Source organism: Pelodiscus sinensis, chromosome 30 (assembly GCF_052426305.1).
Source record: "Pelodiscus sinensis isolate ZL-2025 chromosome 30, ASM5242630v1, whole genome shotgun sequence".
NCBI lineage: Eukaryota > Metazoa > Chordata > Testudines > Trionychidae > Pelodiscus > Pelodiscus sinensis.
Window position 1 is genome coordinate 1,532,004 of NC_143081.1, and position 16,195 is coordinate 1,548,198.

General features: G+C 73.2%; 1 protein-coding gene across 1 annotated transcript; it reads right to left on the bottom strand.

Moving 5' to 3' along the window:
* Positions 1–253: 253 nt before the first annotated feature.
* NRL (neural retina leucine zipper) lies at positions 254–4,073 on the bottom strand. The gene is made up of 3 exons (XM_089774455.1): positions 3,884–4,073; positions 1,656–2,050; positions 254–994 (listed from the first exon to the last, which is right to left on the bottom strand). Exons 2-3 carry the CDS (start codon positions 2,016–2,018, stop codon positions 662–664), a joined length of 696 nt encoding a protein of 231 aa, XP_089630581.1. The 5' UTR covers positions 2,019–2,050; positions 3,884–4,073; the 3' UTR covers positions 254–661.
* Between the last annotated feature and the right edge of the window lie 12,122 nt (positions 4,074–16,195).

A 16,195-nucleotide genomic window follows, 5' to 3' on the forward strand; every position in this document is an offset into this window, starting at 1 on the left:
GGCCGGAGGCGGTTGGACAACCCAGTCCCTTGGAAGGGCAGCGCCCCCTGCTGGCCGGAGGGGGTAGGACACCCCAGTCCCTTGGAAGGGCAGCGCCCCCTGCTGGCCGGAGGGGGTAGGACGCCCCAGTCCCTTGGAAGGGCAGCGCCCCCTGCTGGCCGGAGAGGGTAGGACACCCCAGTCCCTCGGCAGGGCAGCGCCCCCTGCTGGCCGGAGGCGGTTGGACACCCCAGTCCCTCGGCAGGGCAGCGCCCCCTGCTGGCCGGAGGGGGTAGGGCACCCCAGTCCCTCGGCAGGGCAGTGCCCCCTGCTGGCCGGAGGGGGTAGGGCACCCCAGTCCCTTGGCAGGGCAGCGCCCCCTGCTGGCCGGAGGGGGTAGGACACCCCAGTCCCTTGGCAGGGCAGCGCCCCCTGCTGGCCGGAGGCAGTAGGACGCCCCAGTCCCTTGGCAGGGCAGCGCCCCCTGCTGGCCAGAGGGGGGAGGACGCCCCAGTCCCTTGGCAGGGCAGCGCCCCCTGCTGGCCGGAGAGGGTAGGACACCCCAGTCCCTTGGCAGGGCAGCGCCCCCTGCTGGCCGGAGGCAGTAGGACGCCCCAGTCCCTTGGCAGGGCAGCACCTCCCCGGCGAGCGGTGGCGAGCCTGCCCCTGCCTGGCTGGCCGCTCAGAGGAAGAACGGGGCGGGCGCGGCGGACGGGGGCAGCAGCTTCTCGCAGCGGGCCTTGTAGACGTCGCGCTCGTGGGCCAGCCGGGCCAGCTCCCCCCGCAGGGCGTCCAGCTCGCGGGCCAGCCGGGACTTCTCGGCCTCCAGCACGTGGCGCTGCTGCACCCGCTTGAAGCGGCAGGACTGGGCGTAGCCGCGGTTCTTCAGCGTCCGCCGCTTCTGCTTCAGCCGCAGCACCTCCTCCTTGCCGCAGCCCCGCAGCTGCCGGTTCAGCTCCCGCACCGACATGCCCACCAGCTGCGCGTCCGAGAGCGGGACCCGCGGGGGCGGCAGCTGGGCCGGGGAGAGGGGCAGGGATGAGCTCCCGGCCTGCCCCTGCCCCGCGGCCTGCCCCTAGCCTGCAACCCCTGCCCCCCAACCCTGCCGGGGCCCCTCACTCCCACCCCGCAGCCCCCGCCCCCCCACCCTGCCGGGGCCCCTCACTCCCACCCCGCAGCCCCCGCCCCCCAACCCTGCCGGGGCCCCTCACTCCCACCCCACAGCCCCCGCCCCCCAACCCTGCCGGGGCCCCTCACTCCCACCCCGCAGCCCCCCGCCCCCCCCCTGCCGGGGCCCCTCACTCCCACCCTGCAGCCCCCGCCCCCCAACCCTGCCGGGGCCCCTCACTCCCACCCCACCCCTCAGCCCACCCCCGCCCCCCCCCCCAACCCTTCTGGGGCCCCTCACTCCCACCCCGCAGCCCCCGCCCCCCAACCCTTCTGGGGCCCCTCACTCCCACCCCGCAGCCTCTGCCCCTTCGCCCCTAGCCCCACTGCTCTACCCCCCAGCCCTGCTGCTGCCCCTCACTTTGCCCCCCAGCCCTGCCAGCGCCCCTCACTCCCGCCCCCTGCCCCCTAAATGGGTGCGTTTCCTGTGCCCCTTGCAGGAGGAGAAAAGCCCTCCTGTGTCTCTCCCGCCTTACCCCCACCCCTGCAGAATCACCCCCCCCACTCACCTGCTGCTGTGGCTGGAGCAGCCCCCCCGGGCAGAGCCCCCCCTCGGCCACGCCCCCCAGCAGGGCCTCCACCGCCTCTTCGGGGCTGAGCCCCACCCCCTCCCCGCCGCCCAGCAGCTGCTGGTGCAGGGCTGCCAGCCAGTACATCTCCTCCAGCCCCGCCTTGGGGTCCCCGCTGCACCCCAGCCCCCCCTCGCTCAAGGTGGGGGAGGGCGGCACTGAGCTGCCGGGGGAGGGGCCCGGGGAGGCCCCGCCCACTGGGCCAGCTGGCTCCCGCTTGATCTCAAACTTCAGCAGGTCGAAATCGTTAAGGTATTCCAGGGCCAGGGGGCTGGTGGGGAGCTCGACCAGGGGCACGGACATCCTGGGTGAGACGGGGCCGTGGGGCACGGGACCTGGGGGGAGAAGAGAGACAGAGTGAGGGGCTGGGGTTGAGGCAGAGCTTTATGGACCAGCTGCGTCTGGGGACCGGCCGTAGGGACCGGCTGCGTCTGGGGACCGGCCGTAGGGACCGGCTGCGTCTGGGGACCGGCCGTAGGGACCGGCTGCGTCTGGGGACCGGCCGTAGGGACCGGCTGCGTCTGGGGACCGGCTTTGTCAATGGGCCAGCTTTATACAGATCTGCTTTCTAAACAGCACAGCTATACGGACCCTAAGGACTGGCTTTGTATAAAGCCCGGTCCTGTCTATGGACCTGTTCTACAGACCATTTGTCTCTACAGACTAGTTTCCTGCATAGACCAGGTGTATGGACCCCCTGTGTATTTTGGCCAGCAAACACAGCAACTTACACTGCATAGGGCAAGTATAGGTACCAGGTAAGTGTATGGACTGGCTATATGGACCAATTCTGTATATTGATCAGTTAGACGGACAGCCAAGGAACCACCCAGTTATCAGGGCAAAGGGATTTCTCCAAAACAGAGTCCTTGCTTTATATGGACCCATCCCCTATAGATCAATGACTGTATACGGACCAGCACAGGTACCACCCCCTCTGTCCCTGCTCCCCCTCCTGCATGTTCCCTCCACCCCCTGCGCACCGGCTCCCCTTGAATGCAGACCCCGCCCACTACCCTGCCCACCCTCTGCTCCCTGGCCGCCTGTATGGCTCCTCCCCCCACCCTGTGCCACAACACCCCATCTCCCCTCCTTCCCTAGCCTCCCTCAGGCTGCCTCCACCCTCCCATACCCCCATATCCTCTCCACCCCCCCCCATGTGCCCACTGCCTGCATCCACCCCCAGGCCCCCTCCACCCCCCCGTGCCTCCCATACCCCCTCCACCCCCCCATGTGCCCACTGCCTGCATCCACCCCCAGGCCCCCTCCACCCCCCCGTGCCTCCCGGCCCCCTCCACCCACCCCATGCCTCCCATACCCCCTCCCCCCCCACATGCCTCCCATACCCCCTCCACCCACCCCCATGCCTCCCATTTCCCCTCCACCTCCCCCTGCCTCCCATACCCCCTCCACCCCCCACATGCCCCCATATCCTCTCCACCTCCACATGCCCCCATATCCTCTCCACCCACCCCCATGCCTCCCATACACCCTCCACCCCCCAATGCTCCCCATTTCCCCTCCACCCCACCCCACCCCCTCCATCCACCCCCCCATGCCCCCATACCCCCTCCACCCCCACTCTCTCCAGCCACCCCCATGCCCCCATACCCCCTCCACCCCCCTCCATCCATCCCCCCATGCCCCCATACCCCCTCCACCCCACCCCCTCCATCCACCCCCCCATGCCCCCATACCCCCTCCACCCCCCCTCCATCCATCCCCCCATGCCCCCATACCCCCTCCACCCCACCCCCTCCATCCATCCCCCCATGCCCCCATACCCCCTCCCCCCCCCCCTCCATCCACCCCCCCATGCCCCCATACCCCCTCCACCCCACCCCCTCCATCCACCCCCCCATGCCCCCATACCCCCTCCACCCCCCCTCCATCCATCCCCCCATGCCCCCATACCCCCTCCACCCCACCCCCTCCATCCATCCCCCCATGCCCCCATACCCCCTCCACCCCCTCCATCCATCCCCCCATGCCCCCATACCCCCTCCACCCCACCCCCTCCATCCATCCCCCCATGCCCCCATACCCCCTCCACCCCACCCCCTCCATCCATCCCCCCATGCCCCCATACCCCCTCCACCCCACCCCCTCCATCCACCCCCCCATGCCCCCATACCCCCTCCACCCCCCTCTCTCCAGCCACCCCGCACCTGTCAGCGCCGCGCTCCGCCGCCAGGGGCCGCCCTGGAGAAGCCGCCGCCGGGACCTGGCCGAGCCGGCGCCGGGGTCCCATTTAAAGAACCCCGGGCGCTGAGCTCACCCGCATCTCATTAGGCGCCGGCCAATAGGAAGGCGCCTCATTAGCATTCTGGGCGGGGCTTCGGGGAGGTCCCCTCCAGAGCCCCTCCCCCTTCAGGGCGCTTGACCCTCCCCCCAGCCGAGGTCACCGGGGGATCGAGTGTGATTAGCCAGGGAACGGATGACGTCATGGGCTCCCCCCACCCCTCTGCTCCCCATAGGGCTGTGGGGCAGGGATTCCCCCACCCCCACGGGGGCACCCCCCGAATGTCCCCAGCATCCCCCACTTTTGTGAACTGCGGTGCCATACAGCCCCCCCCCCCCGGTCTCCCCTCGTGGGCCCGGCACCCCCGGGAATCCGAACCCCCCTTTCTATTCCTGGGTGCTGGGGGGGAGTGAGGGGCACCGGCAGGTCTGGGGGGAGGAGCTGTGGGTCAGGAGTGAGGGGCACCGGCGGGGGGGGAAGGGCTGAGGGGCTGGAGGGGGGAGAGTGAGGGGCACCAGCGGGGGGGAGGGCTGGGGGGAGTGAGGGGCACAGGCGGGGGGGAGGGCTGGGGGGAGTGAGGGGCACAGGCAGGGGGGAAGGGCTGGGGGGAGTGAGGGGCACAGGCAGGGGGGAAGGGCTGGGGGGTGAGGGGCACCGGCGGGGGGGGAGGGCTGGGGGGGAGTGAGGGGCACCAGAGGGCTGGGGCGTAGGGCTGGGGGGAGTGAGGGGCACAGGCGGGGGGAAGGGCTGGGGGGAGTGAGGGGCACAGGCGGGGGGGAGGGCTGGGGGGAGTGAGGGGCACAGGCGGGGGGAAGGGCTGGGGGAGTGAGGGGCACAGGCAGGGGGGAAGGGCTGGGGGGGTGAGGGGCACCGGGGGGGGGAGGGCTGGGGGGAGTGAGGGGCACCAGAGGGCTGGGGCGTAGGGCTGGGGGAGGAGGGGCACCGGCGGGGGGTGGGCTGGGGGGAGTGAGGGGCACAGGCAGGGGGGAAGGGCTGGGGGGTGAGGGGCACCGGCGGGGGGAGGGCTGGGGGGAGTGAGGGGCACCAGAGGGCTGGGGCGTAGGGCTGGGGGAGTGAGGGGCACCGGCGGGGGTGGGCTGGGGGGAGTGAGGGGCACAGGCGGGGGGGAGGGCTGGGGGAGTGAGGGGCACCGGCGGGGGGTGGGCTGGGGGAGTGAGGGGCACCGGCGGGGGGAGGGCTGGGGGAGTGAGGGGCACCGGCGGGGGGAGGGCTGGGGGAGTGAGGGGCACAGGTGGGGGGCGACTGGGGGGAGTGAGGGGCACCGGCGGGGGGCGACTGGGGGGGAGTGAGGGGCACCGGCGGGGGGTGGGCTGGGGGGAGTGAGGGGCACCGGCGGGGGGAGGGCTTGGGGGAGTGAGGGGCACCGGCGGGGGGAGGGCTGGGGGAGTGAGGGGCACCGGCGGGGGGGAGGGCTGGGGGGGAGTGAGGGGCACCGGCGGGGGGAGGGCTGGGGGAGTGAGGGGCACAGGCGGGGGGCGACTGGGGGAGTGAGGGGCACCGGCGGGGGGCGACTGGGGGGAGTGAGGGGCACAGGCGGGGGGGTGGGCTGGGGGAGTGAGGGGCACCGGCGGCGGGGGAGGGCTGGGGGGAGTGAGGGGCACCGGCGGGGGGAGGGCTGGGGGAGTGAGGGGCACAGGCGGGGGGGAGGGCTGGGGGAGTGAGGGGCACCGGCGGGGGGAGGGCTGGGGGAGTGAGGGGCACCGGGGGGGGGAGGGCTGGGGGAGTGAGGGGCACCGGCGGGGGGAGGGCTGGGGGAGTGAGGGGCACCGGCGGGGGGAGGGCTGGGGGAGTGAGGGGCACAGGCGGGGGGGAGGGCCGGGGAGTGAGGGGCACAGGCGGGGGGCGACTGGGGGGAGTGAGGGGCACAGGCGGGGGGGAGGGCTGGGGGGGAGTGAGGGGCACCGGCGGGGGGAGGGCTGGGGGAGTGAGGGGCACCGGCGGGGGGGAGGGCTGGGGGAGTGAGGGGCACCGGCGGGGGGAGGGCTGGGGGAGTGAGGGGCACAGGCGGGGGGGAGGGCCGGGGGAGTGAGGGGCACAGGCGGGGGGCGACTGGGGGGGAGTGAGGGGCACAGGCGGGGGGGAGGGCTGGGGGAGTGAGGGGCACCGGCGGGGGGAGGGCTGGGGGAGTGAGGGGCACCGGCGGGGGGGGGAGGGGCTGGGGGAGTGAGGGGCACAGGCGGGGGGGAGGGCCGGGGGAGTGAGGGGCACAGGCGGGGGGCGACTGGGGGGAGTGAGGGGCACAGGCAGGGGGGGAGGGCTGGGGGAGTGAGGGGCACCGGCGGCCCACAGGGTTCAGGTCGGGGGCAGGGGGGCGGGGGTGGGGTGACGCCTGACGGTGAATCGGCCTGAATGGGCCGGAGAATCCCCCGTCAGGGAGCATTAGAGACGCTGGCTGGAGCCATTGTCCGCCCGGCCCCCCGCCCTGCCCCACGGCCCCCCCGCCCTGCCCCACGGCCCCGCCGCCCTGCCCCACGGCCCCTGCCGCCCCACGGCCCCCCCGCCCTGCCCCACGGCCCCGCCCCACGGCCCCGCCGCCCCACGGCCCCCCCGCCCTGCCCCACGGCCCTGCCGCCGCCCCCACAGCCCCCCGCCCTGCCCCACGGCCCCGCCGCCCCACGGCCCCCCCGCCCTGCCCCACGGCCCCGCCCCACGGCCCCGCCGCCCCACGGCCCCCCCGCCCTGCCCCACGGCCCTGCCGCCGCCCCACAGCCCCCCCGCCCGGCCCCCCGCCCTGCCCCACGGCCCCCCCGCCCCACAGCCCCCCCCCTGCCCCCTGCCCCACGGCCCCCCCCGCCCCTGCCCCACGGCCCCGCCGCCCCACGACCCCCCCGCCCTGCCCCACGGCCCCGCCGCCCCACGACCCCCCCGCCCTGCCCCACGGCCCCGCCGCCCCACGGCCCCCCCGCCCTGCCCCACGGCCCCGCCGCCCCACGGCCCCCGCCGCCCTGCCCCACGGCCCCGCCGCCCCACGGCCCCCCCGCCCTGCCCCACGGCCCCGCCGCCCCACGGCCCCGCCCGCCCTGCCCCACGGCCCCGCCGCCCCACAGCCCCCCCGCCCTGCCCCACGGCCCCGCCGCCCCACAGCCCCCCCGCCCTGCCCCACGGCCCCCCCGCCCCACAGCCCCCCCGCCCTGCCCCACGGCCCCCCCCGCCCTGCCCCACGGCCCCGCCGCCCCACGACCCCCCCGCCCTGCCCCACGGCCCCCCGCCCCACGGCCCCGCCGCCCCACGGCCCCCCCGCCCTGCCCCACGGCCCTGCCGCCGCCCCTCCCACTGCCGCCCCACAGCCCCCCTGCCCTGCCCCACAGCCCTGCCGCCACCCCTCCCACTGCCGCCCCACAGCCCCCCGCCCTGCCCCATGGCCCTGCCACCGCCCCTCCCACTGCCGTCCCACAGCCCCCCGCCCTGCCCCACAGCCCTGCCACCGCCCCTCCCACTGCCGTCCCACAGCCCCCCCGCCCTGCCCCACGGCCCCCCCGCCCTGCCCCACGGCCCCGCCGCCCCACGACCCCCCCGCCCTGCCCCACGGCCCCGCCGCCCCACGGCCCCCCCGCCCTGCCCCACGGCCCCGCCGCCCCACGGCCCCGCCGCCCCTGCCCCACGGCCCCGCCCCCCACAGCCCCCCCGCCCTGCCCCACGGCCCCGCCGCCCCACAGCCCCCCCGCCCTGCCCCACGGCCCCCCTGCCCCACAGCCCCCCGCCCTGCCCCACGGCCCCCCCGCCCTGCCCCACGGCCCCGCCGCCCCACGACCCCCCCGCCCTGCCCCACGGCCCCCCCGCCCCACGGCCCCGCCGCCCCACGGCCCCCCCGCCCCACGGCCCCCCCGCCCTGCCCCACGGCCCTGCCGCCGCCCCTCCCACTGCCGCCCCACAGCCCCCCTGCCCTGCCCCACAGCCCTGCCGCCACCCCTCCCACTGCCGCCCCACAGCCCCCCCGCCCTGCCCCATGGCCCTGCCACCGCCCCTCCCACTGCCGTCCCACAGCCCCCCGCCCTGCCCCACAGCCCTGCCACCGCCCCTCCCACTGCCGTCCCACAGCCCCCCACCCTGCCCCACAGCCCCGCCGCCGCCCCTCCCACTGCCGCCCCACAGCCTCCCCGCCCTGCCCCATGGCCCTGCCACCGCCCCTCCCACTGCCGTCCCACAGCCCCCCGCCCTGCCCCACAGCCCCGCCGCCGCCCCTCCCACTGCCGCCCCACAGCCTCCCCGCCCTGCCCCATGGCCCCGCCGCCGCCCCTCCCACTGCCGTCCCACAGCCCCCCGCCCTGCCCCACAGCCCTGCCGCCGCCCCTCCCACTGCCGCCCCACAGCCTCCTGCTCTGCCCCACGGCCCTGCCGCCGCCCCTCCCACTGCCCCCCACAGCTCCCCGCCCTGCCCCACAGCCCTGCCACCGCCCCTCCCACTGCTGCCCCTCAGCCCCCCGCCCTGCCCCACGGCTCTGCCACCGCCCCTCCCACTGCTGCCCCACAGCCCCCCGCCATGCCCCACGGCCCTGCCACCGCCCCTCCCACTGCCGCCCCACAGCCCCCCCGCCCTGCCCCACGGCCCTGCCGCCGCCCCTCCCACTGCCGCCCCACAGCCCCCCCGCCCTGCCCCAGGGCCCTGCCGCCATCCCTCCCTCTACTGCCCCACAGCCCTCCGACCCCGCCCCACGGCCCTGCCGCTGCCCCTCCCACTGCTGCCCCACAGATCCCTTGCCCTGCCCCACGCCCCTGCCACCACCCCTCACTCCCCCTCCCACAGCCCCCCCACCCTGCCCTGCCCCACGGCCCTGGCACCGCCCCCCCACTGCCGCCCCACAGCCCCCCCGCCCTGCCCTGCCCCTCACTCCAGTCCCACAGCCCCTGCCCCTCCTGCCCCCCAGCCTCCCCCCCAGCCCTGCCTGCAGCCCCCCCAGCTAATCTCCCTTTAGAGACTTAGTCTCCCTTTAATTGGCCAGACCCACAGCTGGCCTGCAGGACCCCTCTGGCCCTCGCTGACCCACATACCCCCCCAGCTAATCCTGGAGCCACCGACACCTTTAATGGCCCCTGATCCCCCTCAAGCCGCTTCCTCCCCCAGCAGACACCAGGGGATTAGGGGCGGGGACATTTAATGGGATCAGTCGCTCCAGGGCCATTTCTCCTCTCCGGTCACCCTGGGGCCGAGGGGTTTCCCTGTGCACCCCCTGCCCCCCAGCTCCGGAGCCTGGCGTTAGGGCTGGGGGCCTGGATACTTTCTGGCTCTGGAGGGCAGCGGGGGCTAGTGGTTACAGTGGGGGGGGGCTGAGGCCCAGGACTCCTGGGCTGTCTCCTGGCTCGGGGAGGGCAGCGGGGACGAGTGGTTAGAGCAGGGCAGCTGGGAGCCAGGACTCCTGGGCTGTCTCCCAGCTCAGGGAGGGCAGTGGGGACGAGTGGTTAAAGCAAGCAGGGCTGGGCGCCAGGACTCGCGGGGGGAGTGCAGTGGAGGCTAGCGGTTAGAGCAGGCAGCGGGGGCTAGCGGTTGGGGGGGCTGGGCGCCAGCACTCGTGGGGGGAGGGCAGTGGGGGCTAGTGGTTAGAGCAGGCAGGGCTGGGTGCCAGGACTCGCGGGGGGGAGGGCAGTGGGGGCTAGTGGTTAGAGCAGGCAGGGCTGGGCGCCAGGACTCGCGGGGGGAGGGCAGTGGGGGCTAGTGGTTAGAGCAGGCAGGGCTGGGCGCCAGGACTCGCGGGGGGAGGGCAGTGGGGGCTAGTGGTTAGAGCAGGCAGGGCTGGGCGCCAGGACTCACGGGGGGAGGGCAGTGGGGGCTAGTGGTTAGAGCAGGCAGGGTGGGGGGGAGCGCTGTTCCTAGGTCCCAGCCCCTCTCCCCTTGGCTTTGACTCCAGGTTCCCGGCTGGTCTGGGCGTGGGGTGGCAGCGGGGTGGGAACTGGGCTGGGCTCTTACTGGGGGGGGGGGACGCTGGCATTTTTGTCTACCCTGCCAGCACTGCCGGCTTCCCCGCTCTAACCACTAGGCCCCGCTCCCTTCCCCCAGCTGGTGAACCCAGGAGTCCTGCTCCCCCCCCCAACCCCAGATCCTGAGCGTGGGGTGGGGCTAGGGGGCTGAGCCGTGAGGAGAAATCTCCCCCCGAGCGACTGATCCCATTAAATGTCTCCCCAGCCCCTAATCCCTGGTGTCTGCTGGGGGACGGGGACCATGTGGCTCTTGGTGGAGGGTTGAACAGGAGGGGTTTTCGGGGCTGGGGCCCTGGACTCCAGCTCTGGAGGGCAGTGGGGGCTAGTGGGTAGAGCAGGGGGGCTGGGAGCCAGGACTCCTGGGGTCTCCCCAGCTCTGGAGGGCAGTGGGGGCCAGTGGGTAGAGCAGGGGGGCTGGGAGCCAGGACTCCTGGGGTCTCTCCCCAGCTCTGGAGGGCAGTGGGGGCCAGTGGGTAGAGCAGGGGCTGGGAGCCAGGACTCCTGGGGTCTCCCCAGCTCTGGAGGGCAGTGGGGGATAGTGGGTAGAGCAGGGAGCTGGGAGCCAGGACTCCTGGGGTCTCTCCCCAGCTCTGGAGGGCAGTGGGGGCTAGTGGGTAGAGCAGGGGGGCTGGGAGCCAGGACTCCTGGGGTCTCTCCCCAGCTCTGGAGGGCAGTGGGGGCTAGTGGTTAGCGCAGGGGGGCTGGGAGCCAGGACTCCTGGGGTCTCTCCCCAGCTCTGGAGGGCAGTGGGGGCTAGTGGTTAGCGCAGGGGGGCTGGGAGCCAGGACTCCTGGGGTCTCTCCCCAGCTCTGGAGGGCAGTGGGGGCTAGTGGTTAGCGCAGGGGGGCTGGGAGCCTGGACTCCTGGGGTCTCTCCCCAGCTCTGGAGGGCAGTGGGGGATAGTGGGTAGAGCAGGGGGCTGGGAGCCAGGACTCCTGGGGTCTCTCCCCAGCTCTGGAGGGCAGTGGGGGCCAGTGGGTAGAGCAGGGGGCTGGGAGCCTGGACTCCTGGGGTCTCTCCCCAGCTCTGGAGGGCAGTGGGGGCCAGTGGGTAGAGCAGGGGGGCTGGGAGCCTGGACTCCTGGGGTCTCTCCCCAGCTCTGGAGGGCAGTGGGGGCTAGTGGTTAGCGCAGGGGGGCTGGGAGCCAGGACTCCTGGGGTCTCTCCCCAGCTCTGGAGGGCAGTGGGGGATAGTGGGTAGAGCAGGGGGCTGGGAGCCAGGACTCCTGGGGTCTCCCCAGCTCTGGAGGGCAGTGGGGGCTAGTGGTTAGCGCAGGGGGGCTGGGAGCCAGGACTCCTGGGGTCTCCCCAGCTCTGGAGGGCAGTGGGGGCTAGTGGTTAGCGCAGGGGGGCTGGGAGCCAGGACTCCTGGGGTCTCTCCCCAGCTCTGGAGGGCAGTGGGGGATAGTGGGTAGAGCAGGGGGCTGGGAGCCAGGACTCCTGGGGTCTCTCCCTAGCTCTGGAGGGCAGTGGGGGCTAGTGGTTAGCGCAGGGGGGCTGGGAGCCAGGACTCCTGGGGTCTCTCCCCAGCTCTGGAGGGCAGTGGGGGCCAGTGGGTAGAGCAGGGGGGCTGGGAGCCAGGACTCCTGGGGTCTCTCCCCAGCTCTGGAGGGCAGTGGGGGCTAGTGGTTAGCGCAGGGGGGCTGGGAGCTAGGACTCCTGGGGTCTTTGTTATGAACATTAAGATCCGCTCTCTGCTCCTGGGCGGGGCTGGGGGGCGATTATAATTAATCGGCTCATAACGAGCCCACTTCTTTATTTTCTTTTATCCCCTCGTCCCGCCTCTGGGCTCTGGCTGGGGGGGTGGGGGAGGGGCACGCGTGTCACATGGGCCTGGCACACGCCTTGTCCCGCACAGGCCATGTGTGGCACCGGGACATGGGGACCTGGGCCCGTATCGCCAGCGTGCCTTTTCCGTGGTCCTCGTGTCACGGCGGCCGACTTCTGCTGTCCATGTGTCCCTTGCTCGCTCAGGTCCTTGGTGTGTCCTTGGCGTGTTCTTGGCATGTCCATGACTGTCCCATGTCCATGGTGTGTCGGTGTCTCTCCCATGTCCTTGGCATATCGCTGGATTTAACATGCCATTGGCATGTCCTGGACATGTCAGTGAATATCTCATGTCCTTGATGTCAGTGACTCTCCCGTGTCTTTGACATGTCAGTGACTCTCGGGTCCTTGGCATGTCCCTGGGTTTGACATGTCATTGGCATGTTCTTCACGATGTGCTTGGCATGCCCATGACACTCCGGTATCCATTGTGTGTCCTGGGCACATCCCTGGACCTTCCATGTCCCTTTCATGTGCTTGGCATGTGTGTGACTCTCCCGGGCCCCTGGCATGTCCGTCTGGCTCTGCCCCCTCCAGGTCCTGTGAGCCCCCCCTCCAAGCCCCACCCCAAGCTGGGGGGATCTGAAATCTTTGGGGAGCAGGAGAAACTCGGACGCCTGGGTTCAAATCCAGCCCCCGAGCTCGGACCCCTACCCCCCCACACACGTGAGCGGGCTGCTTATCCCCGGGAGATTTGGGGCGGCAAATAGGATCAGAGGGAAGAGCCGGGGGCGGCAGATGGGGGGGCACGGGGGGGACGAGGGGGGCTTGTCTGAGCTGCCAGGCTGGGGGCAGGGAGCGGGGGCGGGGGCCTGTCTCCGCTGGGGGGTGGCGGCCCCGATCCGGCCCCAGGGTGGGCACTGGGGGTAGGGATGGGGGCGCTGGCTCCTTCCAGCCCCACCGAATCGCCTGCCCCCCAGAGCCAGCCGGCAGGCAGTGTGGGGGGAGATAGGGCAGCCCCCCAGTCACGCTGCCCTCGCGAAGGGAGACCCGGGGGGGGGACCGGCATGTGAGGAAGTCGCAGGCAAAGCTGAATGGGGGAGCAGAGGGGGAGAAGTGGGGGGGCGGGTTACGGGGGAGCAGAGGGGGAGAAGTGGGGGGGTGGGTTACGGGGGAGCAGAGGGGGAGAAGTGGGGGGGGCGGGTTACGGGGGAGCAGAGGGGGAGAAGTGGGGGGGTGGGTTACGGGGGAGCAGACGGGGAGAAGTGGGGGGGCGGGTTATGGGGGAGCAGAGGGGGAGAAGTGGGGGGCGGGTTACGGGGGAGCAGAGGGGGAGAAGTGGGGGGCGGGTTATGGGGGAGCAGAGGGGGAGAAGTGGGGGGCGGGTTACGGGGGAGCAGAGGGGGAGAAGTGGGGGGGCGGGTTATGGGGGAGCAGAGGGGGAGAAGTGGGGGGCGGGTTACGGGGGAGCAGAGGGGGAGAAGTGGGGGGGCGGGTTACGGGGGAGCAGAGGGGGAGAAGTGGGGGGGTGGGTTACGGGGGAGCAGAGGGGGAGAAGTGGGGGGGCGGGTTACGGGGGAGCAGAGGGGGAGAAGTGGGGGGGTGGGTTACGGGGGAGCAGAGGGGGAGAAGTGGGGGGGCGGGTTATGGGGGAGCAGAGGGGGAGAAGTGGGGGGCGGGTTACGGGGGAGCAGAGGGGGAGAAGTGGGGGGGCGGGTTATGGGGGAGCAGAGGGGGAGAAGTGGGGGGCGGGTTACGGGGGAGCAGAGGGGGAGAAGTGGGGGGGCGGGTTATGGGGGAGCAGAGGGGGGAGAAGTGGGGGGGCGGGTTACGGGGGAGCAGAGGGGGGGGGAGAAGTGGGGGGGCGGGTTACGGGGGAGCAGAGGGGGAGAAGGGGGGGGCGGGTTACGGGGGAGCAGAGGGGGAGAAGTGGGGGGGCGGGTTACGGGGGAGCAGAGGGGGAGGGGCCGGGGGAAGAAGTGCAAGGAGGGGGAGGAGCTAGGAAGAGTGGGGGGGTCAGGAAAGTGCGGGGGGGGGGAACCTGTCACTCCCGTCTCTGAGCCCCTGCTGCCACCTGCTGCACGGCGCCTGTAACTGCAGCCCCAACATTTACCTGCAATGACAACCCCCTCCCCCACCCCCCTCGGACCCTACAATAACAACCCCTCCCCCACCCCCCTCGGACCGTACAATAACAAACCCCTCCCCCAGCCCCCGTCAGACCCTACAATAACATACCCCTCCCCCAGTCCCCGTCAGACCCTACAATAACAAACCCCTCCCCCAGCTCGCTAGGAGACCCTACAATAACAAACCCCTCCCTCAGACCCTACAATAACAAACCCCTCCCCACCTCGAGACCCTACAATAACAAACCCCTCCCCCAGTTCGCTAGGAGACTCTACAATAACAAACCCCTCCCTCAGACCCTACAATAACAAACCCCTCCCCACCCCCTGAGACCCTACAATAACAAACCCCTCCCCCAGCTCGCTAGGAGACCCTACAGGAACAAACTTTCTCCCCCCAAGCCCTCAGGAGACCCTATGGTAAGCAAGCAAGCAGCCGGGGGGCGGGGCAGAAAGAAGGGGGCGTGGCTTGGGCCGCTGGCCCCGCCCCTCTGCCTGTCTGTCCAGGCAATCCCTCCCCGGTCTTACATCATACGCGGGGGGGCTGGGGGGACCCGGCCAATCAGCGGTGGGGCGGGCGGCGGGAGCGCCCGAGAGAGGCGGGGGCCCGGCCCTGCCCCCCGCCCCACCTTGGGGGCGCCCCCTTTAAAACGGGGCCCCGCCCCCCCCGCCAGCGGCACCCGGACGCCTGGGTCCTTTTGCGCGCCTCGCACCCAGCGCAGCGCAGCGCCCGGAGCGCACCCGACCCGACCCAGCGCAGCGCAGCGCAGCGCACCATGCCGGCTCCCTACGCCCGCCTGCTGCTGGGGTGAGCGCCTCGCCTCGGGCCCCTTCCTCTGCCCCCCGGATAGGCCCTGCGCCCCCTGCCTCTGCCCCCCATCCGCCCCTGCGCCCCTTCCTCTGCCCCCCGGATCGGCTCTGCGCCCCCTGCCTCTGCCCCCCGGATCGGCCCTGCACCCCCTTCCTCTGCCCCCCATCCGCCCCTGCGCCCCTTCTTCTGCCCCCCATCCGCCCCTGCGCCCCCTTCTTCTGCCCCCCATCCGCCCTTGCGCCCCCTTCCTCTGCCCCCCATCCGCCCCTGCGCCCCCTTCCTCTGCTCCCCGGATCGGCCCCTGCGCCCCCTTCCTCTGCCCCCCATCCGCCCCTGCGCCCCCTTCCTCTGCCCCCCATCCGCCCCTGCGCCCCCTTCCTCTGCTCCCCGGATCGGCCCCTGCGCCCCTTCCTCTGCCCCCCATCCGCCCCTGCGCCCCCTTCCTCTGCCCCCCATCCACCCCTGCGCCCCTTCCTCTGCCCCCCATCCGCCCCTGCGCCCCTTCCTCTGCCCCCCATCCACCCCTGCGCCCCCTTCCTCTGCCCCCCGGATCGGCCCTGCGCCCCCCGGATCGGCCCCTGCGCCCCCTGCCTCTGTCCCCCATCCACCCCTGCGCCCCCTGCCTCTGCCCCCCCATCCGCCCCTGCGCCCCCTTCCTCTGCTCCCCGGATCGGCCCCTGCACCCCCTTCCTCTGCCCCCCGGATCGGCCCTGCGCCCCCCGGATCTGCCCCTACGCCCCCTTCCTCTGCCCCCCGGATCTGCCCCTATGCCCCCTTCCTCTGCCCCCCGGATCTGCCCCTGCAACCCCTTCCTCTGACCCCCGGATCTGCCCTTGCACCCCCATTCCCTAGACCCCCGAGTCCTTGCACCCCCCTTCCTTTGCCCCCCGGATCTCCCTGTTCCTCTGCCCTCCTGATCCGCCCCTGCACCCTATTCCCCTACCTTCTGGTCCCCCATTCCTCTGCCCTCCCCGGATCCACCCCTGGCCTCCCATTCCCCGCCCACTGGACCTAGATCTGCCTTCCAGCCTGTTCCCGCTCTCCAGACCCACCCCTGCCCCTCGGGTCCCCCATGCCTCTGCTCCCTGAACCTCCCTACCCCATGAACCCCAATTCCTCTGTATGCCTGGGACCGCCTCCTGCCAGACCCCATCCCCCCCTTGCCCCCTCAAAACCTGCCTTCCTCCTCCTCCCTCTGCAGTGCCCAGCGGTGCCAGGAGGAGAGAGGGGCACTGACAGGGCTCGGGGGCAGAGGTTCGGGGGGTGGGAGTGAGGGGCACTGGCAGGGCTGGGGGGGCAGGAACTGGGGGGCGGGAGTGAGGGACACTGGCGGGCTGGGGGGGAGAACTGGGGGGCGGGAGTGAGGGACACTGGCGGGCTGGGGGGGGAGAGCTGGGGGGCGGGAGTGAGGGACACTGGCGGGCTGGGGGGGGGAGCTGGGGGGCGGGAGTGAGGGACACTGGCGGGCTGGGGCGGAGCACTGGGGGGCGGGAGTGAGGGACACTGGCGGGCTGGGGGGGCAGAGCTGGGGGGTGGGAGTGAGGGACACTGGCGGGCTGGGGCGGAGCACTGGGGGGCGGGAGTGAGGGACACTGGCG